General features: G+C 59.5%; 1 protein-coding gene across 1 annotated transcript in view; it reads left to right on the top strand.

The window, feature by feature from the left end:
• The window catches only part of SHANK1 (SH3 and multiple ankyrin repeat domains 1), a 49,194-nt gene that overhangs the window by 21,983 nt on the left and 3,314 nt on the right, over positions 1 to 23,897 (top strand). The window contains 9 exon segments of the mRNA XM_047792313.1: positions 6,008 to 6,090; positions 6,302 to 6,426; positions 6,980 to 7,115; positions 7,392 to 7,472; positions 8,286 to 8,354; positions 8,806 to 8,924; positions 18,845 to 18,941; positions 20,376 to 22,495; positions 22,497 to 23,491. Of these exon segments, the coding sequence (XP_047648269.1) occupies positions 6,008 to 6,090; positions 6,302 to 6,426; positions 6,980 to 7,115; positions 7,392 to 7,472; positions 8,286 to 8,354; positions 8,806 to 8,924; positions 18,845 to 18,941; positions 20,376 to 22,495; positions 22,497 to 23,491 (3,825 nt within the window).

Genomic DNA, 23,897 nt, shown 5'->3' with positions numbered 1-23,897 from the left:
TCCTGGCTTTCCCTTTCCGGCCCTTCCAGACGGTGTTGGGGTGCACTGTGTGGCTGTCTGCGGTGGGGGGCTGTGTGTCCCCTCCCGGGGCCGCCCGCACCGCGGTGTCTCTGCTCGGGAAGTGGGGCTCGGTCCGCGCGTCGCCACACGCGGTTGCGAGGCATCTTGTGTGATGTTGTGCGTCCCTCTCCCCGCTCTCCCTCGCTCTGCACCTGCGCGGGAGGGCTCTGGAGGGGGGAGGAGGGTTAAGGGGGGGGCCAGACCGGAAGTGCCTCCCCTTCTCCTCCCCCCCGCGCCATGCCCCTCCCCCTTCTCCCGCCAAGGGGGCCCCCGCGTTCCCCTCCCGGCCCCCTCCCCACCCCCTGCCCGGCCCCTTCCACCCGCCCGGCGCAGGACGCCAAGGGGTTAAGCCTCGCGCCCGCCGCCCGCCTCCGGAGCTGTCCGCGGTGCTGAAGCCGGCGCCGTCCGCGGTCCTCGCGCTCCCGCCGCGGCCCGACCCCGCGGCCCGCGCCCCCGCGCCCCCCGGCATGTGAGCCCCCGGCCCTGCCCTCCCTCCCGCGGGAGGGTGCGCGCCCCCTCCCCCTCCCCCCTCCCGGCGCGGGTCAGCATGAGGCGGGGCCTGGGGGCCCGGACACGGGGGTTCGGCCGAGCGGGGACGGGGACGGGGACGCGGCGGCGGCGGCGGCGGCGGGGGCGGCCGGCACCGGGACCGGGGCCGGGGCCGGGGTCGCGGCGGCGATGGCTTTGTCTGCGGTCGGCGGCGGCGGCGGCAGCGGCGGGGGTCTCGGGGGCGGCCCGGGCGGGGGCTCCCTGCCGCAGCCGCCCCCTGCGCTCTCCTCCAGCTGGCCGGCCCTGGGGCCCCGGCGGCGCAGCGTCTGGTATATCTACAGGTAACGGAGCGCGCCGCCCCTTTTCTCCGCGGCCCGACCCGGAGGCCCCGGCCCGCTGTGACGACCCTCCCCCTAGCGCGAATCCCCCACCCCTGGGACTCCTCTCCCGCCTCCAAGCGGCCCCTCGGCCCCCCTCCCCTAACCTCTCGACGCTGATCCCTTCCCAGACCCCTCTTCTCAGCCCTTCCTCCTCGCATCCCCCTCCCCGGGCCGCTCTCCTCGAGCTCCCCCCCCAGCCCCTTCCCAGGCCCCTCCAGGCCCCCCTCAGCTCTTCCCCCCAGACCCGCCTCCTAGGCAGGCCCTCCAAACGGGCTCCACACCGGGGGTCGGGCCCCCTTGCCCTTTCTGCCACCCTTAGTGCCCCGGCTCTGTGGAGCCCTCCCCTCCGGCGCCTACACCCCAGGCCCGCGTTCCTCTTATGCCTGTCTCCCCACACCCCTTCACGGAGTTGGCAAGTCCCCCCATTCATACCCCTCTCTCCCATTCACAGTCATCCCCCTCATCACACACGCATCCCGCCCCCAGCCTCCCCTCCCCTCCTCTTTTTCCGCTGCGTGTCACTGTGCGACTGTGCGTGTGTCCCTGGGGCTGTGTCGGTGTGCATGCGTGTGTGACTGCCTGCAGCTGTGGTGTGTGTGTGTGTGTGTGTGTGTAAGAGAGAGCGGGATGGAGAGATGGTGGGCTCCTAGCCCACCCCCCAACTGTGTCCATCTGTGTGTCCCTGTTTGACGGCGTCTGTCTCTGTGTGTGACTTGGAGCGATAGCGAAGCTGTCTGGGGACTCGTGTGTGTGTGTGTGTGTGTGTGTGTGTGTGTGTGTGTGTGTGTGAGAGAGAGAGAGAGAGAGAGAGACGGAGTGGGTCTCTGTCCCAGGGACTGCGGCTGTGTTTCCCAACACCCACTGTCCTTTGCCAGGCCTGTCCCCTCCCCCCGCGGCCCCCTCCGTGTGTCTCTGTCCCCATGCGCCTCTCTCCCTGCCCCCAGGGGGTCTGTGCCTGTGTGGGGCACGTGTGTTGAGACATGGCTAAGCTTCTGCACGGGGAGCTGCACCTGCTTGTGTGTGCCACTTCTCAGCGTGGAAGGGGGCTGGCTTCCCGCGTGGGGGTCTCTGTGCCGGCCACGGAGAGACCCGTGGAGATGGGGACACGGGGAGGGGCCGAGTACCAGAGGGGGTGCCAGGCACCGCAGCAGGCTCTGAGCTGTGGGATGCTGGGTGTGTGAGAGGGACCTCTGGGGTGGGGGCGGGGGGCGTGGATGCTGCTGCAGTCCCCGTGTGGGATCTGGTGAACAAGAGCTGGCCACTGGGCTCCAGAGGCTGCTTGGGTTGCTGAGGGATGGCCCGGGGGGAGAGCACTGTGTGTTCTTCTGCAGGGCAGGGAGTCAGCAATCCGGAGCATGAATGGGGTGCTGCGTGGGTAGTTGGGTAGCGAACACTAGGGCCAGGGGTGGAGGGTCTGAGGAGGAGGGTGGGGTGGCGGGGTGAGCGTGGCACCAGGCACCAGGGAGAGTGGGGGACACTGAAGTGGGGGACATGGGGGATGCCGGAGCAGAGAGCGGGTGTGGAGCGTGCGGAGGAAGGGGGTAAGGAGGGAACGCAGGCGATGTGGAGAGGATTGGGGGGGGGGTTGGCAGTTTGGGGAGAGCACAGGGAGAAGGTGCACAGAATGGAAATGAAATGCAGCCGCGAGTTAAAGGAGGCGGAAGGAAGGGTGTGTGAATTCGAGGTAGGAGGAGGCTTCCAGGGATGAGAATGGGGGGCACTGGGGAGTAAGAAGGAAACCTAGGATGCTGTAGGGGACACAGCAGGGTTCTCTACAGAGGCTTGAGAGGGTGTGGGAGGGGCGAGGGCAAAGGAGGGGGAGAGGTGGCCCGAGAGGGCCAAGGAGGTCACCAAAATCCATGGAAGTCACTTTGGCAAGGCCCCTGTGGGGTGTGCAAAGTGGGAGGTGGAGAGAGGGCCCCCATGCCGCGTGATGAGGGCTCCCGGAAGGGAGGGCTGCTGGGGGTGGTACTGGCAAGGGCGCCGATGGAGCTTTCTGACCCCTTGGAGGAGCAGGGGTTGTGGTGCCCAGGGGGGAGGGGTACACGCAGGAGTCAGGGAGAGGGAGGAACGAGTTGCAGGGGGACCAGGGGGCAGTCAGGCTGTTCCAGGAGAACGTGATGGGGGGAGGGAGAAAGTCACAGGAAGGAGAGAGGAGTGTGTCCAGGATGGGGAGACTCGAGGGCGGGATGGAGTGGTGGTGCTTTGATGATCTGAGGCTGTTTGGACATGATAGGGGTATCAGGGTTGTCGGGGGGAGGGGGATTCAGGTCTTGGCTTTGACATGTCTCAGGCCAGTGTGATCTTGAGCAAGCTATTCCTCTGTGCCTTGGTTTCTGCAAAACGGGAGCGATAATAGTCAACTCCTTCCAGGGGTGTTGCGAAGGCTAAATGAACAAATAAATGGAAAGTGGGCTTGGAAGGCCATCCAGCCTTCAGCAATGGTTCCATAAACATTCCTCGCTGCTGTGCTGCCGGCCTAGCCCGGGATAAATTTCAGGCATTGGAGGGGCATGCCTTTGGTGAATCAGGGGAAGACGCGTATACGCTGGGGCACCCGGGTGCAGGGGAGTGGAGGGCGTTACTACTGCAGTTACCCAGGTATTTCCTTGGGTATTGTTGAAGAATGTCATTCGCTGTGTGAACTCAGGCAAGTGGCTTAACCTTTCTGTGCTTCTGTCCCCTCCCTCCCTCCCAAAGTGAAATCGGTGCTCCTACCTACCTCAGAGGCGGCCTGTGAGAGACAGTTGCCGCACTTACCAGTGAGGGGCTTCAAATACTGCCTCGCTCATAGCAAGTGCTTCCTGACTTCTAACGGAAAGGGGGTTGTGTTGCATTGCACTGGGGGACGGGACTTTTGGGGAAGGCTTCTGTGTGAGGCATGAGGAGGATGGGAGGGGGTGAACGAGGGACTCCAGGGGCAGGGGGAAAGGTAGGGGCTTGCAGCATGAAGGAAGGAAGGTGAAAGTGCTGTAAATGAGGAGTAAAGCGGGGGGAGGGGAGAGTTCTGGAAGGGACGTGGAGGTAGCATGGGCAATGATGGCTCAGAGGAGGATGTCAGGTTATGCAGTGGAGAAAGAGGTGGGACAAGGACGTCCCAGAGGGCGTGTCCAGGAGCGCACAGCTCTGACCTCTCAACCAGTGTCCGTGAGTCCTGTCCACTCGCTCTCGGAACCTTCTTGGCCTCTTTTCTCCCCTCTCCTCCCCTCCCTCATCCATTTCAACGTCCTCCCGCCTTCTCTTCCAACATCCCCTCTAACCCAGCTCCAGAGATGGCTCATCCCCAGCTTGCCCGCGGGATCAGGAAGACACAGTGGGCACGGTGCAGATGTGTTTCCTGGACCACTGTGAACTTGAAGCCAGGGCAGTTGTGGGCTGGGCCTCCGCGTGCTGCTGGGCACCTGTGTTGCCCTAAAGGGGTGGGGGTAGGGCTGGCACACGCGAGCGTGTGAGCATGCGCAGAACACTGTCCCTACGGTACAGATGGATGGAGTTGGAAGTCGTGGGGGTCAGGGGAGTGTCCAGGGGTGCTTGTGCGCGTGGAGCGGGAAAGACAGTAGGAGCACATTAAGTATTATTGGCGTGTGCTGGCTTGTGTTCGCGGGCGTTGTATGGGAATAGACTGCGATCAGAGTGAGGGGGAGTTATTATTGCAGCATACTGGGCTGTGTGGGGGTGTCGCTGAACTATACTGGAGTATTCATGGAGGGCTGTTTTGCTGAATCCGTGGGGGTAGGTAATTGGAGGGCTCCGGGAGCACGCCTGGCTATTATTGGAGTGTGTTAGGGCCTGTGGCGGATATTATTGGGGTGCGCTGAGGGGGTCTGCCTGTGCGCGTGGCTGGGTTTCAGCTGTGCCTGCAGGACGTTTTGGGCACCGCAAGGCATGCGTTCTGGTGGCCCTGGGGGTGGGGGGATTGTGGGTATTCTGCGGGCCCTGGAGTCAGGGTGTCTGGGTATTCTCGCTGGACCCTGGGGTGCCTGGCACGGAATGGACATGCAGTCCTGACGTGGGGCATCCAGGGCTTGGGGGCTGGCTGAGGGAGCCCCGGGCGGATGTTGAGATACCTGGAGCGGGTTTGAATTTTTCGGAACCTTCCCGGGTCCGTGAGCATTACCTCCACGTGCCCGTGGGCTCTGGTCACCTTCCTGGGGAGCGTCCACATAGTCCACGTAGTCTGCGTTTTGCTAGGATCTACTGTCTGCGGGAGGAGGTGCATTTGAGCTCCCCCCAGGAATAGATGGCAATGGGGTCCGCTGGAATCTCCTGCCGCGATGAGGCTGTTCTGTATCTGTGCTGTCCAGCTTGGTGGCCACTAGCCGCGTGGGGCTGCCGCGAGCGCTTGGCAACATGGCTTCTGAGCCTGAAGAACTGAATGTTTGCTATTTCCGTTCTGGTTAATTTGCATATAAATACCCCCAGGCAGCTGGTGGCCACCATACTGGGCCGTGCTGAATAAGCACTGTTACAATGTGCTCGGGGACCTGGGGAGGTGTTACTGTAGCATATGAGAGAGAGGCAGGGAGCTGGGAGACGTATCACCCAAGTGCTTATGTCCTCTGAACCCAAAGACGGCAAACGAATCCTACTGCGCATGTGCTGCAATGCTAATCTACACAGGACTCCCACAGCGCCCCCATCAGGTGGGCCTCGTTATTGTCCCTCATTAGGGATGAGGACGCTGAGGCCCAGAAGGTTCAAGTGGTGGGTTCAAGGTCACCAGTAGTTAAGTGGCTAGCAGGGACTCTGGCCGGCCTGGCTGGTGACCTGGCGGCTTACCTCTCCACTCCCTGCACTGTGCCCGGTGCAGTAACTGCTTGCTGAATGGATGGGTGGATGGATGCACCGAAGGATGAATGAGGCAAGAGTGAGTGGGAGAGCGAGCACTCCGGGCTCCGAGGGGGAGGCCTGGCAGGGCTGCTGCGAGCAGACGCACGTGGAGTGGGGGAGGAAGCTCCTGGGAGGTGGGGTGAACGGTGCTGGAGCCCGGGTTCAGGTCACCAGGTGGGGCACCGGCTCTGTGTCTCATGATGTCTTTTCCACCCGCCCCACCCCGCCCCTCCCCCCCTCCCCGCCAGCGATTACATCATTAAGGAGAAGACAGTTCTGCTGCAGAAGAAGGACAGTGAGGGGTTTGGGTTCGTGCTCCGGGGGGCCAAGGGTGAGTGCTGGCTGGGGAGGGGACGGGAGAAGGGCTCTCTGACCCCCGGGGGATGGACAGGGGAAGGGACCCCAGCCCACCCACCACCCCACCCCGGGGTGCTGGTCCCTCAGCTACGGTGAGGCCTCCGTGACTTGGGTCTGAACCCCATCCCCTGCTCGGCCTCTCCACCCCCTCCCCTCCGACCCCGCCGGCTCCTCCCCATCTGCAGCGCAGACCCCCATCGAGGAGTTCACCCCCACCCCGGCCTTCCCGGCGCTGCAGTATCTGGAGTCGGTGGACGAGGGTGGTGTGGCATGGCGAGCCGGACTGCGAATGGGAGACTTCCTCATCGAGGTGAGTCCTGGCCCCCAGCCCCAAAGCGCCTCTCCAAAGACCCAGCCACTGGCCCATCTTCCACGGACCCCGCGCTCTCCCCTGGAACCCTGGCGGCAAATCACCAGACCCCTTGTGAGCCATGCCAGGACGTGGCTGCCCAAATCCAGGTTCTCTTTTGGTACCAATCTTCCCAGCCCCCTGGGCCACCCCCTGGTCCCCCCCCGCCCCCCACGCCAGCCAGCCTCTGCTTTCTTCAGTGATTCCATGTTAAAGCCTTTCAGAAGCATCCAAGATGACAAGGCGCGCGCACGTGCGCGCGCTCACACACAGTGCTGGAGGACAATGAGGGAGAAAGGCAAATGGCATGGGCCCAGCCCCTTCCCATCCCTGAGGCTGGGAGAGTTACAGGAATGGAAGGGTGGAGGCTTGCAAGGGGGGCGGTCAGAGGAAGAGAAGAGGGGCTGATGGTGCCCCAGACAGGGCAGGGCAGGAGGCGGCCACTTCGATGGGGACTCGGAGGTGGACCCTCTGCTCACCTACGTGGTGTGGTTTGGGGGTGTCTGTGCCGCAGGTGAATGGGCAAAATGTGGTGAAGGTCGGCCACCGACAGGTGGTGAACATGATCCGTCAAGGGGGCAACACGCTGATGGTCAAGGTGGTGATGGTTACCAGGCACCCGGACATGGATGAGGCTGTTCATAAGAAAGGTGCTCCTCTCCTCACCTGCGTGGCCGGGCCCGCCCGCACCCAACGCCTAGACTAAGACACTCGGGACCTGATGTCCCAATGGTCCCCACCACCACCAGCTGCCTTCCCTTCCCTGGCCTGCTGGTTCATAAGCCTCTGATCTGGGGACCGAAGCAGGGCTCAGCATGCTGGTGGCAGCTTCTCCAGCTATGGGAGCACTGCCGCGGTGGGGGTGGGGAGGTCGTGGGGTTTCTTTCCATGGTACTGACGCCGGATCCCCACTGTCGTGTTTTCAGCACCCCAGCAGGCTAAGCGGCTGCCGCCCCCAGCCGTCTCCCTGCGTTCCAAGTCCATGACCTCAGAGCTGGAGGAGATGGGTGAGCCCGTGGGGCTGCTGGGGGCTGGGTGCAGCGGAGGGAGAGGGGCACAGGGGGGCTGGACCGTCCCTTGAGTTTGTTAGTGTTGTTAGTGACCAGGGGTCCTTGTCCTCATCCTGTCCCCAGTCCATGGGTCAGAATCTCTCTGGCCTGCGGGTGTGTGTGTGTGTGTGTGTGTGTGTGTGTGTGTGTGTGTCTGGGAAAGGGCGCCGAGAGTTGACTTTCCTTTGTCCTCTGACATCTGTTTCTCGGTCGGGGTCTCTCTCTGGATCTATATGTCCTTCTCTGCGGGTCTCTGCTTCCTTTCTAGCCCCTCTCCATCTGTCCCCCGTCACCCCACCCCCATTCGCCATCTTTTCCTTCACCAGATGCTCCACCCCCCACTCACAGACAGCAAGGCGAGCCCCTCCCTCCAGACAGGGCGGAGTGGACCTGGGGGGTCCTGTTTCCCCTGGCGGGGTAGGGTCGGGCAGCTGACCGCCCCCACCCTGGGGCCCTGAGGGAGGCGGGCATTCCAGAAAGGGGGCCCCTCGCCTCCCCTGAAGTCCTAACTCTTGGCTCCTCTACTGCCTCTCCCCCGGGCTAGTCTCCCCCTGGAAGAAGAAGAGTGGTGAGTGGGCACAGGACTGGAGGGAGGGCCCCCCGTCCCGATCCCGCCGGCGGACTCGCCCCTCCCCATCCCGGCCCCTCACTGCCCCATTCGCGCTTGCGCACGCCCGCTGGCCACGCCCACCGGCCACGCCCGCCGGCCAGCCCGCTCCGCCCCGCCCTCCGGGGGCGCCCCTGGGCTTCATCCGCCTCCTTTGCCCACAGAGTACGAGCAGCAGCCCCCGCCGGTGCCCAGCATGGAGAAAAAGCGGACTGTGTATCAGATGGCTCTCAGTAAGATGGCCCAGCCCTGCCCCCCCCCCCCCCCCGCCCCGGCCGCCCAGGGCCCCGACCCCACGCCCCCTGGGGTGCTGCCTCCGCCCCATCCCTCTCCCACGGCCCCTTTGGCCACCTCTGCACAGGTCACTTTCACACCGCCACACCAACCCTAGCCATCGAGTCTGAGCTCCCACCTCTGTCTTCAGCTCACCCGATTCCCTTCCGCCTCCCCTCCACCCTCTCTCACGATGGCTGCCCTGCTCACCACCCTCGCCACTTCCCATGGCTGCCTGCCTGCCGGCTGAAGATTCTGTCTCCCAGCAGGGCTGCCCACTGGGATAGGGGAAGGGGTGCCCTTTGCTGGTTCATACGGGACCTCAGTGGGCTTCGGCAGCTCTGTCTGTGCGCCAGGCCAAAGCCAACTTCATTTCGCTGTCTCTCCATCCCTCTTCTGCCTCCCGTCTAGACAAACTGGATGAAATTTTGGCCGCAGCTCAGCAGACCATCAGTGCAAGCGAGAGTCCGGGGCCTGGTGGCCTCGCGTCCCTGGGCAAACACCGACCCAAAGGCTTCTTTGCCACTGAGGTAGGCGGTCTGGTCTGCGGACCTGGGGGCCTTGGGGGAAGGAAGCTTGAGGGCGCAGAGGCCCCCCTGGTGTCTTTCTCCCTCCTCGCCAACCCTTCCTGACTCCGCTGTGTTTAAGGTCCGTCCCGAAAGGGCAACACCCTCCCTGGGGTCCCCTCTGGGGACCCCCACTCTGGGGGCCCCCTTTCCTCTCTGCCCACCCTCTCTCCTCCTTCCTCCCCCAGATCCCACCTCTCTCACCTCCCTCCATTCTCCATCCCTCCTCCTCACCTGCGCCCTCTCCTGTCCTACCTCTTTCTGGCCATCTCATCCCACCTCAAGGGTGTCCGGGAGGGTAAGACGATGACATGGATGGCGCTGCCTGGCACAGGCCCAGCACATAATAATAGACACTCGACAGGTGGTAGTTATTAAAACATCAGTTATCACCTCTGTCTCCGCTCTGCCTGCTCACCTGCAGTGGGTGTTGATCACATATCTGACACCGTGTTTTTACGCAGATTATCTCATTCATTCCTTCGAATCATCCTGTGAGGTACGCTTTGTGGTTCTACAGAAGGGAAACTGAGGCTCAGAGAGGAAGCTGGGGTTTCAGCCCCAGGCAGTCAGGCAGCTGGGTCCATGGTCCAGCCACTGGACCGGCTCTTCTGGTGGGAACCTGCGGGTCCTTCCCAGGTTGCCCTCCTCACTGGGCTGTGCCCCTTCATGGGGACACGTCCCCCACCGGCCCTGCCAGCACCCCCACCCCCCATCCTTGTACCTCTCTCAGCACTTCCTTCTTCTTTGCCCAGGCCCTGCTCTCAGACTCCGCCCTCCAACCCCCTCTTTTTATAGGACACACCCACCACCGGGGGACCAAGGGGCCATTTACTTTAAAGCTGGGGTGCTTTGGCTTTGGGAGGACCACGGACCCCTTTGGCAGGCTGGCGCAGCCCCTAGATTGATGCTTAAAAACGCACAAAATAAATAGCATCATCCGCGAGGATCAGGTACTCACCCCTGGGGAGCACTGCGAGGGCAGCGCGAGCCCCAATGGAGAGGTCCGCTCTTGGGAGTGGGTGAACTTAGGTCACAGGCCCCTGGAACAAAAATTAAAATGAAGTCGGAATTACTGGGTGGCACACTGGGTGAAGGATCCAGCGTTGTCACCGCTGTGGCTCTGGTAGCTACTGTGACTCAGGTTCGATCCCTGGCCCAGAACTTCCACAGGCCGTGGGTGTGGCCAAATTAATAAATAAATAAAGATGTAGTTTTTTTCCCCATCCCCGTGCACAGCCCCCCCCCCCCCCGAGTCTATCCACAGCTTCCCAAGGTTTCGCCCACCTGCTCTAAAAGATCTAGTACTTCTCCCAGAGCCAAGTGCAGGTGGCACATTTCATAGCTGGACCGAAAATTTCAGTTTAGAGGCAGAGGTTCTTGGCCGTTTCTCAGGGCTTGGCAGAGCGCCCTGCACAGAGTAGGCTCTCACCTGTCCTTGGTTTCTCGAGGAATTTGCAGTCTCTGGACCTGTTAGGTCATCTTCCATGCCCACCTCCCCCCAGGGTCAGTGTAGGGATCAACAGTGCAGGTCGGGGGAGGAATAAATTAGAAGCCTGGGATTAACAGATATGCACTACTGTACACAAAGAGATAAACAACAAGAACCTACTGTTTAGCACAGGGATCTGTATGCAGTATCTGATAATAACCTATAATGGAAAATAATCTGAAAAAAATATGTGTGTGTATATATATATATATGAATCACTCTGCTATATACTTGAAACTCACACAACACTGTAAATCAACTCTACTTCAATTTAAAAAAAAAAAAAGGACGTTCCCATTGTGGCTCAGTGGGAATGAACCTGGCTAGTATCCATGAGGACCAGAGTTCAATCCCTGGCCTAGCTCAGTGAGTTAAGGATCTGCTGTTGCCCTGAGCCGCCATGTGGGTCATGGATGCAGGTCGGATCTGGCATTGCTGTGGCTGTGGTGTGGGCCAGCAGCTGCAGCCCTGATTCTACCCCTAGCCTGGGAGCTTCCATATGCCACGGGTGCAGCCCTAAAAAGAAAAAAATAATAACAATAAAAATTTTAGGAGTTCCTGTTGTGGTGCAGCAGTTACCAACCCAGCTAGTGTCCATGAGGACGCTGGGTTCAATGCCTGGCCCCACTCTGTGGGCTAAGGATCTGGCGTTGCCCTGAGTTGTGGTGTGGGTTGCAGACGAGGCTCAGATCTAGCGTTGCCGTGGTTATGGTGTAGGCCGGCAGCTGTAGCTCCTATTTGACCCCTAGCCTGGGAACCTCCATATGCCGCGGGTGTGGCCCTAAAAAGCAAAAAAAAAAAAAAAAAAAAATTAAAAGTTTTTAAAAATGACCTGTCCAAAGAAAAGTGATTGGGCAGTAGAGCCAGGCAGACCTGCCTTCAAAGCCCATCCTCTAACTTACTGTGTCACTTGGCCCAAGCTTTTTAATTTCTCTGTGCCTCAGTTTCCTGCTCTGTAAAATGGGGCTAAAGCCAATCTTGCTGGTTCTCAGGAGGATCGAATGAAGTCATCTTCCAGCCCAGCAGGTTCTCAAGAGATGGCGAGCCCCCCGGGCCATAAAATAAAAAACCGCAGACCCCACGATGACTCGCCCATGAGCCTGGCCTGTGCCCCAGAGACCCCAGGACAATATATCACGCCCGGTACTGAGTCTCCAGTAACAGATGAGAGCGAGTCCTGGTTTCATGGATTCAACAAGTGCATGGGTACCCAGGGTGACAGCCCCTCCCTGCATGAGCCTCCGTTGCAGGACAGACAAGATGCTGTCCCACACGGACCTTGCTGCCATCTGAGCTCCAAAGAGACCCCCAGATAGGCCCACACACTGGCCAATCATGAAGCCAGCTGCCTGCCCCCATCTCCTCGAAACGGAACTCATCTGAGGTCTTGCGGGGCCTCCCTTGTCTCCATGTCCGGGAAGCCGGTGGTCATTTCCCTTCCCTTCTCCCTCCTGGGGTCTGTCCCCCTCTTATTGCTGGCTCTCTCTGCCGCTCCTCCCCCCAGCCGTCCCCCTCTTTCTCTGCATCCACCCAGGGGCCCCACCTTGCCCTTCCTGCATCTGTACACCTCTCTTGGTGGTCGTGTTCCCCTCTGTGTCTCCATCCGCCATGCGTTTCAGTTTCTCTCCTCTCTTCACATTCCCTCCTGGACTCCTCTGCAGCCAGACAGAGGCAGGCAGACAGCGGGGAGGCCCAGTGTGGACACCCCCGGCTTCTCCAGGCTTCTTTTAATGGGCCTGAGCCATAGTGGACAGAACAAATGATTGTGCAGGACACCACTGTTTAAAACCGTAAGCACTGAGAGGAGTTCCTGTTGTGGCTCAGCGGTAATGAACCCGACCAGTATCCATAAGGACTTGGGTTCGATCCCTGGCCTCGCTTAGTTGGTTGGGGATCAGGCATTGTTGTGGTCACAGTGTAGGCCGGCATCTACAGCTTCAGTTCGACCCCTAGCCTGGGAATCTCCATATGCCATAGGTGCTGCCCTAAAAAGACAAGACAAAAACCAGACAAACAAAAAACTTCAGCACTGAGAGATTTCACCCCTCCCCGAAAGACATCTCTTTGTAAAACTGAAGGGGCCTGGGGAGGACCCACGGCCTCAGCAGTGGGGGTTCAGACCCAGGGCAGATCCTGGGTGGGTCAAGGTCCTTTTGGCTCCTCCCCCTAGGGCTCTGCTGTGCATCTTTCTGTGGTCCTCTCTATGTGGCTTTGGTTTTCTTGGCGTCCGTCTCTGCTACCTGGTCACTGACCCAATCCCACCCCCACCCCGGGTCCCCAGCTCAGCCTTGCCTCCTACACCCCGGTCCGGGGGGGTCTGGGTTCCAGTTTCAGCCTTTCTGTGGACTCAGATTCTCCCTCTGGTTTTACCATGTCCTCCTGGTTGCATTCACTGCCTCTGCTCCTCCGACAGTGTGTGTGGCCCTCTGGGCTGCATGTTTTCCCTCCTAGGACAGCTCTGGCCCTCTTTCCTCCCTGCCTTGTTGGGTTGTTCTGTCTTCCCATTGCTGTCACGCCTCCGCTCCTGTCTCTCGCCTTCCACCCACCTGACCCTGGACCCCCGTCTCTGTCTCCCCACCTCTGTCTAGCTCTGTCTCTTCACTTGTCTTCCACGCCCCTCGCCGCCCCCATCTCTTCTGCCTCACTGCTTGCAGGGACTGGCTCCCTAACGCGAATTTCCCAGCCCATCCGCAGCCTCTAGCCTGTGCACAGCAGCAAGGCACACTCAGCCACGGAGGTACCAGACACGCAGCCCATCCACAGGGGAAGGATGGGACCTCTGGCTTATTCGCGAGGGAGGAGCAGGCCCGGCAGCCGGTGATGTCACGCGCACATGGCGCATTCTGATTGGCTGTCCCCTCTGAGCGGGAGCGGATGCTCCCCTGGTGATCGATGTCAGCCTGTCGCACCTTGAGTTGGTCCGCCCCTCAAGCGGTCACTCCTAGCCTCCTCGGATGCTGTTATGGCTCCTCTGTCAGTCTGACCTCTCCTCTTGTGCCAGGCTAGCCCATTATTTGCTCCATCATCTTCCGCTCAGTAGGGTTTCTGCCCGTGTGCTGATTTGCCGCCTCTTCAGTTAGGGGTACTCTTTCTCTGTCACTCTAACCCCTCCCCTGTCACTCAGACCCCTCCCCTGTCACTATGATCCCTCCTTGTCACTCTCAGAGGAACAGCACTGGAGTTTTGTCATTGGGGTGCTCCCCCCACCTTGTCAGGGTGTCCTTCATTCTACCTATATTTATTGAGCACCTCCTATGTGCTGGATATGCTGCTTAGCCCTGGGAGTATAGGAGTAGAGCAGTCAAAGTCACTTCCCTTAGAGAACATATATTCTCTAAGGATGGGGGTATTTTGTAGAATTGGGTTCTGCTGTATGTACGAGAAACCTCCAAATAACAGTAGCTTGAACAAGATAAACGCTTATATCTTTGTCATGTTGAAGAAGTCTGGAATAGGGAGTCGCAGGCAGGTGTGGCAACCTCCATGGTCATGAAGACCTAGGATCCTTCTCATCCTGGCCACAGCATCACCTCATAGTCCAAAATGGCTGCTGAAGCTCTAGCTGTTGCACCAGCATTCCAGGTAGCAGGAACAAGGAAGCGTGGAAAGGCAGAAGTGCAAAGGCAGGCACATTGTTGCTTCTTAGATTCCCTCTAATGAGACTTCCCACAAATAAGACACAGCCCTTCCATTTACGCATTTGAGCTGGCCTTAGTCCTAAGGTCACACTTAGCCACAAGGGAGCCTGGGAAACGTAGTCTCTCAATAGGTGCCAAATAAGATTGGGTTTTTCTTTTTCTTTTCTTCTTTTTTACATTTTATAAAATTAAATGCAAATTTTATTAAGGATTTCAAATGACATTAGATTTATAAAAAGGAATAGAACCATTTTGAAACTGGATAGAAGGCAGAGATGAATGCTGACATCCCTTGAAACTCCAACATTAAGAGTTCCCATCGTGGCTCAGCAGAAACAAATCCGACTAGTATCCATGAGGATGTGCGTTCAATCCCTGACCTCGCTCAGTGGGTTAAGGATCCGGTGTTGCTGTGAGCTGTGGTGTAGGTGGCAGATGTGTCTCAGATCCCACGTTGCTGTGGCTGTGGCTGTGGTGTAGGCCAGCAGCTGTAGCTCTGAATTGACCCCTAGCCTGGGAACTTCCATATGCTGCGAGTGTAGTCCTAAAAAGGAAAAAAAAAACCTCTGACTTTATTAAGAAACGATTCCTCTGCAAACCACATTTCCCCTTATATAACAAGATGAAATAGCATCTACTTCATTTTGGCAGTAGCTATTTCCTAAAGGAATAAAAAAAATAAGTAGTGATTTTGCTACTTCTTTTAAGTTCATTAAAAATGGGATTCTATCTTTAGATGAAAATTTTTATGTTCAGAAAAAGCTGTGTTCAGATGAGACCCCCCCCCCCGAAAAAAAGAGCACAAAATATCTAATCAAAACAACCAAAATCATTTTGAAAATAAAGAGGAGAAGCAGATGTTTTCAGGGCATTTTTTTCCCTACAAACTACTGCAACCAGTTAAGGATTTCCAGTAGTTAAATAAAAGGATCGGGGTTTTCTTATCAAAGAATAGACTAGGAGTTCCTGCCGTGGCTCAGTGGTTAGCAAACCTGACTAGCATCCATTAGGTTGAGGGTTTGATCCCTGGCCTCACTCAGTGGGTTAAGGATCTGGCATTGCCATGAGCTGTGGTGTAGGTCACAGAGGCGGCTTGGATCTGGCGTGGCTGTGGCTGTGGTGTAGGCTGGCAGCTACAGCTCCGATTTGACCCATAGCCTGGGAACTTCCTTATGCTGCAGGTGCGGCCCTAAAAAGACAAAAGACAAAAAAAAAAAAAAAAAACAGACTAGGTATTGGGTGGGCTACATGCCCAGGAAGACAGACAGTAAGCAAGGAAGCAAATAATTGTAATAACTCTAAGCCGGGATACGTGGAGGAAGTTAGCAGGCAGAGTAACAGGAAGAAGCCTTCCCAGGGGAGGAGATATCTGAAACTACCAGCTCCCATGCAGCGTCACCCTGCTCCCACCTGTCTGATGTCATCTTCCACCCTCAGCCCCTGGCTCACCCACTCCAGACACACAGGCTCCTAACGAGTGCTTGAACACACCCGTCTGGCTCCCGCCTCAGGACCTTTGCACTTGCTGTTCCTTCTGCCTGGAATCCTCTTCCCCTGGTTATATGCATGGCCCCTTCCTTCAGGAATTTGCTCTCGTTAGAACTTCACAGCGAGGTCTTCCTTGATTGCCTTTTATCTTATTTTATTTTATTTTATTTTTCTGGTTTTGGTCACTCCACAGCATATGGAGTTCCCGGGCCAGGGATCAGATCTGAGCTGAAGTTGTGACCTAAGCTGCAGCTGGGGCAACAGTGGATCCTTAACCCACTGTGCTAGGCTGGTGACCGAACCTTCGTGCCAGCCCTCCCAAGATGCCACCGATCCCTTTGTGCCACAGCAGGAGCTCCCCAACTGCCTTATTTTGAAGTATCATCTGCCTGTCCTGTCGCTCGCCTCCATCTGACTCATGCTGGGTTTTATTCAGTTATCTTGTTCACAGCTGCCTGCCCTTCCCATGGGCAAGGACTTTTGTCTGTTTCGATGATGGCCGCATCGGCAGCATCTAGAACAGTCGCTAGCGTGGGCCAGGTGCTCCGTAAGGATCTGTGGAATGAATGAATTAATGATACAAACACCAAAATAGTCTCAGTCCAAGGAGGTGCATACAGGGAGAGGAGCCGCACAGGCTCGTTCTGGAAGGATCTAGAGCATAGTGGTCCCCTCGAGCTTTCTGTGATGTTGGCGGAGTTTGCCATCTGCACTGTCCAGCCCTGTAGCCACCAGCCACGAGTGACAACTGAACACTTGGAATGTGGCCATTGTGAAGGAGGAAGCGAATTGGGGATGTTAATTTACTTTCATTAATCGACATTTACATCTGAATGGCTAGTGGCTACAGGATTAGGCAGTGGGGTGGGTGCTGCCTGGGGGGAAGGGGGTGGCCGGTGGCCGGGTGGGGGTGGGGGGGCAGGACAAGGAGTGGGTGTTCCAGGCAGAGGGAACAGCAGGTGCTGAGGCTCTGAGGTGAGCAACAGCATGGGCACTTCAGAGAACTGGTAGTGGTGACAGCAGCGGGGCAGGAGGGGACGTGGTGGGAGGTGAGGGCAGTGAGGGTCGCAGCCCAGATTTGGAGAACTCACGCATTTCTGCACTTCCGGTCTCAAAGACAGAAAAGGGAGACACGTGGGCCTGCCTGGCAGAAGCAAGGGAGTCTGCAGTGCCTGACACTGGCTTGTTCATTTGATGTGAGCTGAGAGAATATCAGGCCCGTTTGGGGACCAGACGCTTAGCAATGAACAAGACTGACAAAAGTCACTACCCTGCAGGCTGCGCCACAACCTCAGGGGAACTTTTTGGCGCTTTTGCCTTTATGAGCCCCTCCAAAAAAAAAAAAAAGGCTGAAAATTGAAGTTTGGAGTTCTCTTGTGGTGCAGCGGGTTGAGGATCTGGCGTTGTTACTGCAGCAGCTTGGGTCGCTGCTGTGGTGGGTTCGAACCCCAGCCCAGGAACGTCCACATGCTGTGGGTGCGGCCAAAAAAACAAATCAGTGTTTTATGACTGTATTGCTGCAAAGCTGAATGTTATCTGGGCTGACTTATATTCATTTTTCCTTTGTAGTTGAAAAGAAATGAAGACATTTCCCCTAAAAAATATTGTGGGCCCTTGGAGTTCCCGCTGTGGCACAAGGGGATTGGTGGCATTTTGGGAGCACTGGGACAGTGGGTTAAGGATCTGGCACTGCTGTGAGCTGCGGTGTAGATTGTAACTTTGGCTCAGATCTGATCCCTGGCCCAGGAACTGCACATGCCAAGGGGCGGCCAAAAAAGGAAATAAAAATTCCGTGGGCTCTCAGAGTTCCTATTGTGTAGCTCAGCAGGTAAAGAAACCAACTAGTATCCATGAGGACACGGGTTTGATCCCTGGCCTCACTCCGTGGGTTAAGGATCCAGTGTTGCCTGAGCTGTGGTGTAGATCGGCTCGGATTTGGTGTTGCTGTGGCTGTAGCTGTGGTGTAGGCTGGCAGCTGCAGCTCCAATTGGACTCCTAGCCTGGGGACCTCCATATGTCTTGGGTCCAGCCCTAAAAGGACCAAAAAACACCATGGGCCCTTGACCGTGTACCTACCTGTGGTGCCTTCTGGGAGCTGACATTGTAGCTGGGGAGACAGACAGTAAGTAAGGCAGATTGTTTCAGATGGAGACAGTGCCAGGAAGAAAACGGGATGGTGGATGCAGGAGCGAGTGACAGGGAGGGTTATTTGAGTGGAGGATGGAAAGATAGAAAGGAAGCCGTGGATGATAGGGAGAAACGTGGCGGAGAGAAGAGCCGGGACTTGGAAGTATGCTAAGGCAGCGATGGACCTCGGGGCACTGGAGGAGCAAGAACAGGTGGACCAGAGCGAAAGCAGCAGGTCTGGGCAGGCCATGCAGTGTCTTAGTTGGGGTTTCATAGACTCAGAGCCTGAGATAAGGATGCTGGAGACAATGAGTTGCCAAGGGGGAAGCTGCAAGGGCGAGGGGGCGACAGATGGGTTACAGAGAAGGTCCACGAACCTGGTCCCCACTAGAGTTTGCTTCCAGCCTGACCCCTCGGGCAGCGCTGGAGTGTGACTAGCGGGGCAGGGTTAGTCCCACCTTAGACCTTCCTAGCAGTTGGCCGCAGGCTCTTCCCAGAAGTCCTCCTTTTAGGGGAGGGCGATTCTTCAGAGCAGGGGGCATCCGAGAGCAAGTGACACTCACAGCGGCTGGGGATGGGCACAGCAGCCTGGCCCAGGAAATCTGGGTGGGCATGGGCATCATCTACAGCAGGGGGCCTCGCAGACCAGGGTTGGGAGTTCGGATCCCCCCGACTCATGTGGGATGTGACCTTAGGATTTTTAAGCTGGGCGGTGGCATGATCTGAATTTCTTTTTGAAAAATCTGACTCTTGGGAAAGCAGACCTTAAAGTGGTGGCAGGACAGGGGTGGCAGGCCGAGACAAGGGAAGAAGGCACTGCAGTCTCCAGGCTGCAGTGAGTGATGGTGATAACTTGGACCTGGACAGTGACAGCCAGAGTGGAGAAAAGTGCCCAGATTAGTGAGGCACGGGAGGCCGAGCAAACAGGCTCAGTTCAGAACCTGCCTTTTTTCTCCCCACTGCCACTGTCCGGACCCAGAAACCTTTGCCTTCCCCAGAATTCCCTTCCACCTCCTTCTTGCCCCTCTCCCTTCCTGCAGAGGCTGGAGGAGGGCGGGGGGGTGGGGGGAGGCAATCCATGGTTTTTTCATGATCTTTCTCTGCTCTCTTCTCTCTCCTCCTCTGACCGCCAACCCAAGTCGAGCTTTGATCCCCATCACCGCTCTCAGCCGAGTTATGAACGTCCTTCCTACCTGCCCCCAGGCCCTGGGCTCATGCTCCGGCAAAAATCCATCGGTATGTCACCTGCAGGCGTGGGTGTAAGGGATGCCGGTGGGGAAAGGGGAGGCTGGTAGGGTGATCGCTTACAGAGAATACCAGGGAGGCTGGAAATGGACTTTTCGACTTGCACATGTGACCACATGCATCCAGGTGGGCACAGAACTCAGGCTTTGTTGCGGGGCAAAGCCGGGTTTGAATCCCGGTGCTGGTCCACGCCAGCTGGTGACCCAGGGTAGCTGGCTTTCCTTCTCTGCACCTAGGGCTTTGCATCTGGAAAATGGGGACATCACTCCCCCTGCCTGGATGCAGTAAGTCACAGCCCCCACCGCAAACTCTGCTTTGTTCTTTCTCATACCTGACTCCATCCATTCATTCGCTCATGCATTCCTTCTACAAGTGTTCATTGAGCACAACTGTTCATGAGGCAAGGCAGCTGGGAACGTGTCAGGAAACAGAACAGACTAAAGGGGCCCTGCCCTCCTGGAGCTTACCTTCTAGCAGGGGAAGACAGACAACAGATTATAAGGATAAGAAATAAGAAAATTTTGTAGTATGTTAACTGTGATGAGTGCTGTGGGAAAAAAAAGAAAACGTAGAATGAGAGTAATTGGAGATGAAGCAGGGAACCATGGGGATATCTGGAAGTAGGGCATTCCAGGCAGCAGGAACAGCCAGTGCAAAGGTCCTGAGGTAGGACTGGGTTAGCAGCTTGAGGAGACTGTGGTAGGAGATCAGGAGGTCATGTTTGAACCTGCTGAGTTTGAGATGCCAGTGAGACCTCCAAGTGGATGTGGCATTTGGATGCAGGAGCCCGGAGTTAAGTTGGCAAAGAACTTCACCCCTCCAAGGTGTTTTGCTGTTTGGATCTAGCTTCCCCCCAACTTCCAGTGCCTACATCTCCCAGTGTGTGTCATTTGCCTAATACCAACTACCTGTCCATCTACGGGACCCTGCTTACCTATGAATCAGCTCCCTCTTGTAAACATGTCTTATTCGAAGCAGTTCTGTCTCTGAAATCGCAGGTTTCATGCGCTAATTTCATTTCTTTTCTGCATGCATCTGAAAAGAAATGTATAACTGCACAGAAACAGTGTACCTCCTCTGGCTTAAGCCACTTCTGCTCACCCTATGCCTTTTGGTAAATTGGAAAAGGCTCCCTCTCCTGGCCCGGGAAGGGAGTTCAACTGAATTTCGCCCCACCCCTCTAGCTCCCTCTGCTGTTTGCTCTTGTTCAGTGCACAACCTATATTACTGCCTCAAGTGGATTTGGATTTACCACAGCTGGGGAAGCTCTGAACTAATCTGTTCTTAACAGACACCGGGTGTCCTCCTCATTATCATCCTCACCATTCGTCTTCTTCTTATTACTGTAGCTCTAGGGGATAGGGTAACAGGGAGACCACCCCCTCCCACCCCTGCCCTGCTCCTGGATCCTCTGTGTCTTTCCAGGGGCGGCAGAAGATGATAGACCCTACCTAGCACCCCCAGCCATGAAGTTCAGCCGCAGCCTGTCTGTGCCTGGCTCGGAGGACATCCCCCCGCCGCCCACCACGTCCCCACCAGAGCCGCCCTACAGCACACCTCCAGCCCCCTCCTCCTCCGGCCGCCTCACTCCCTCCCCCCGGGGTGGGCCCTTCAACCCCAGCTCAGGTGGCCCCCTCCCTGCCTCTTCCCCGGCGTCCTTTGATGGGCCCTCCCCTCCTGACACTCGTGTAGGGAGCCGGGAGAAGAGCTTGTACCACAGCGGGCCTCTGCCCCCTGCCCACCACCACCCGCCCCACCACCACCACCATCACGCCCCGTCCCCCCAGCCGCACCATCACCACGCCCATCCCCCTCACCCCCCAGAGATGGAGACCGGCGGCTCCCCCGACGACCCCCCACCCCGACTGGCTCTGGGGCCCCAGCCCAGCCTGCGAGGCTGGCGGGGCGGCGGGCCCAGCCCGACCCCGGGGGCCCTGTCGCCGTCGCACCACGGCAGCGGGGCCGGGGGCAGCGGCTCCTCCCAGGCCCCGGCCCTGCGCTACTTCCAGCTGCCTCCCCGGGCGGCCAGCGCGGCCATGTACGTGCCAGCCCGCTCGGGGCGCGGGCGCAAGGGCCCGCTGGTCAAGCAGACCAAAGTCGAAGGAGAGCCCCAGAAGGGCGGCGGCCTCCCGCCCGCCCCCTCGCCCACGTCTCCGGCGTCCCCGCAGCCGCCCCCGGCCGCGGCCGCCCCGTCGGAGAAGAACTCCATCCCCATCCCCACCATCATCATCAAGGCTCCATCCACCAGTAGCAGCGGCCGCAGCAGCCAGGGCAGCAGCACCGAGGCGGAGCCCCCAACCCAGCCCGAGTCGGCGGGCGGGGGCGGTAGCGGCGGCGGCTCCTCCACGTCGAGCCCCGCCCCGGCCGTGTCGCCCGTGCCGCCCTCTCCCTCGCCCGTGCCCACCCCCGCCTCGCCCAGCGGCCCAGCCACCCTCGATTTCACCAGCCAGTTCGGAGCGGCCCTGGTGGGGGCGGCTCGGAGAGAAGGGGGCTGGCAGAACGAAGCCCGCCGGCGGTCCACGCTCTTCCTGTCCACCGACGCAGGGGACGAGGACGGCGGCGACAGCTCGCTAGGCCCCGGGGCGCCCCCGGGCCCCCGACTGCGCCACTCCAAATCCATCGACGAGGGCATGTTTTCCGCCGAGCCCTACCTCCGGCTGGAGTCCGCAGGCGCCGGGGGCGGCAGCGCCTATGGGGGCTACGCAGCCGGCAGCCGCGCCTACGGGAGCAGCGGGAGCAGCAGCGCCTTCACCAGCTTCCTGCCGCCGCGACCCCTGGTCCACCCGCTGACCGGCAAGGCCCTGGACCCAGCCTCCCCGCTCGGGCTGGCCCTGGCCGCCCGCGAGCGGGCACTGAAGGAGTCCTCGGAGGGCGGCGGGGCCCCCCAGCCCCCTCCCAGGCCCCCGTCGCCCCGCTACGAGGCCCCGCCGCCCACCCCGCACCACCACTCGCCCCACGCCCATCACGAGCCGGTGCTGCGTCTCTGGGGGGCCTCCCCCCCCGACCCGGCCCGCCGCGAGCTGGGGTACCGGGCAGGCCTGGGCAGCCAGGAGAAGTCCCTTCCAGCCAGCCCGCCAGCCGCCCGGCGCTCCCTGCTGCACCGCCTGCCGCCCACCGCTCCCGGGGTCGGGCCCCTCCTGCTGCAGCTGGGGCCCGAGCCCCCCGCCCCGCACCCCGGGGTGAGCAAGCCTTGGCGGTCCGGAGCCCCGGAGGAGCCGGAGCGGCTGCCCCTCCACGTGCGGTTCCTCGAGAACTGCCAGCCCCGGGCCAGCGGGGCGGGTGGGAGGGGACAGCCCGCGGAGGACGGGGCCGGGGTCCCGCCGCCCAGCCCACGCCGGTCGGTGCCCCCCTCGCCGACCTCCCCGCGGGGCAGTGAAGAGAATGGGCTTCCTCTGCTAGTCCTGCCGCCGCCCGCCCCCTCGGTGGACGTGGAGGACGGGGAGTTCCTCTTTGTGGAACCGCTGCCCCCACCTCTGGAGTTCTCCAACAGCTTCGAGAAGCCAGAGTCACCCCTGACGCCTGGGCCTCCCCTCCCGCTGCCGGACCCCCCCCACTCCGACCACCCCGTTGCCCCCGGTGCCGCCCCCTGCGGTGGCCGCCGCCCCTCCCACCCTGGACTCCACCGCCTCCAGCCTGACTTCCTATGACAGCGAGGTGGCGACGTTGACCCAGGGGGCCCCCGCGGCTCCCGGGGACCCCCCTCCGCCAGGTCCACCAGCCCCAGCCGCCCCTGCGCCCCCTGCCCCACAGCCTGGCCCAGACCCTCCCCCAGGCACGGATTCTGGCATCGAGGAGGTGGACAGTCGAAGCAGCAGTGACCACCCCCTGGAGACCATCAGCAGTGCATCCACGCTCAGCAGCCTGTCTGCCGAGGGCGGGGGCAGTGCAGGGGGAGGGGGCGGTGTCGGCGGGGGTGGCGCCAGTGTGGCCAGCGGGCCAGAGCTTCTGGACACATATGTGGCCTACCTGGATGGCCAGGCCTTCGGGGGGAGTGGCACTCCTGGTCCACCATACCCCCCGCAGCTCATGACGCCCTCAAAGCTCCGGGGCCGGGCGCTTGGGGCCAGTGGAGGGCTGCGGCCGGGCCCCAGTGGGGGACTGCGAGACCCAGTCACTCCCACTAGCCCCACCATCTCAGTGACAGGGGCTGGAACGGATGGGCTGCTGGCCCTGAGTGGTTGCCCGGGGCCCTCGACGGCAGGCGTGGCTGGGGGGCCAGTGGCTGTAGAGCCAGAAGGCCCACCGGTGCCCTTGCCGTCCACCTCCTCCCTGCCTCGGAAGCTGCTGCCCTGGGAGGAGGGCCCGGGCCCACCGCCACCACCCCTGCCCGGGCCCCTAACCCAGCCTCAGGCCTCAGCCTTGGCCACAGTAAAAGCCAGCATCATCAGTGAACTCAGCTCCAAGCTTCAGCAGTTTGGGGGCGCCTCTGCAGCTGGTGGCGCTCTGCCCTGGGCCCGGGGAGGCAGCGGGGGAAGCGGGGACAGCCATCACGGGGGAGCCAGCTATGTCCCCGAGAGGACTTCCTCCCTGCAGCGGCAGAGGTGAGTGTTCGAGCTGGCAGCCGGCGGTGGAGGCCGGGGGGCTGATGCTGTGGGTACCAGTGTCCACCTTCCCCATAGCTGTGTCCCTTGAGGGTCCCAGGTAATAGGAAGAAAACAAGCCACGTGGGTTTTGAAGAAGTTTGCCCTCAGAGAAACATGATTTCTCAGGCCCTTGGAACTTCCTTTATCTCAGTAGCTCCTGTGTCTCCCCCCATCACCATGACAACCCACATTCCACCAGGACCAAAGAGAGTGATAGCAAAGGAGACTGGCGCACAACTTGTTCATGTTGGTTTCTTTGGTGGGTTGTCAGTTCTGACGGTCCTGGCAATCTTGGAGTCCCTCAAGTCCCTTGTTGGCTCGAGACAAGATACTCTAGGGCACGGCAGTTACAAGTGTGGTTCTT

Source organism: Phacochoerus africanus, chromosome 8, assembly GCF_016906955.1.
Source record: "Phacochoerus africanus isolate WHEZ1 chromosome 8, ROS_Pafr_v1, whole genome shotgun sequence".
Classification (NCBI taxonomy): Eukaryota; Metazoa; Chordata; class Mammalia; order Artiodactyla; family Suidae; genus Phacochoerus; species Phacochoerus africanus.
Note: the sequence above shows the minus strand (reverse complement) of the source record. Positions and strands in the feature narration are given on the sequence as shown.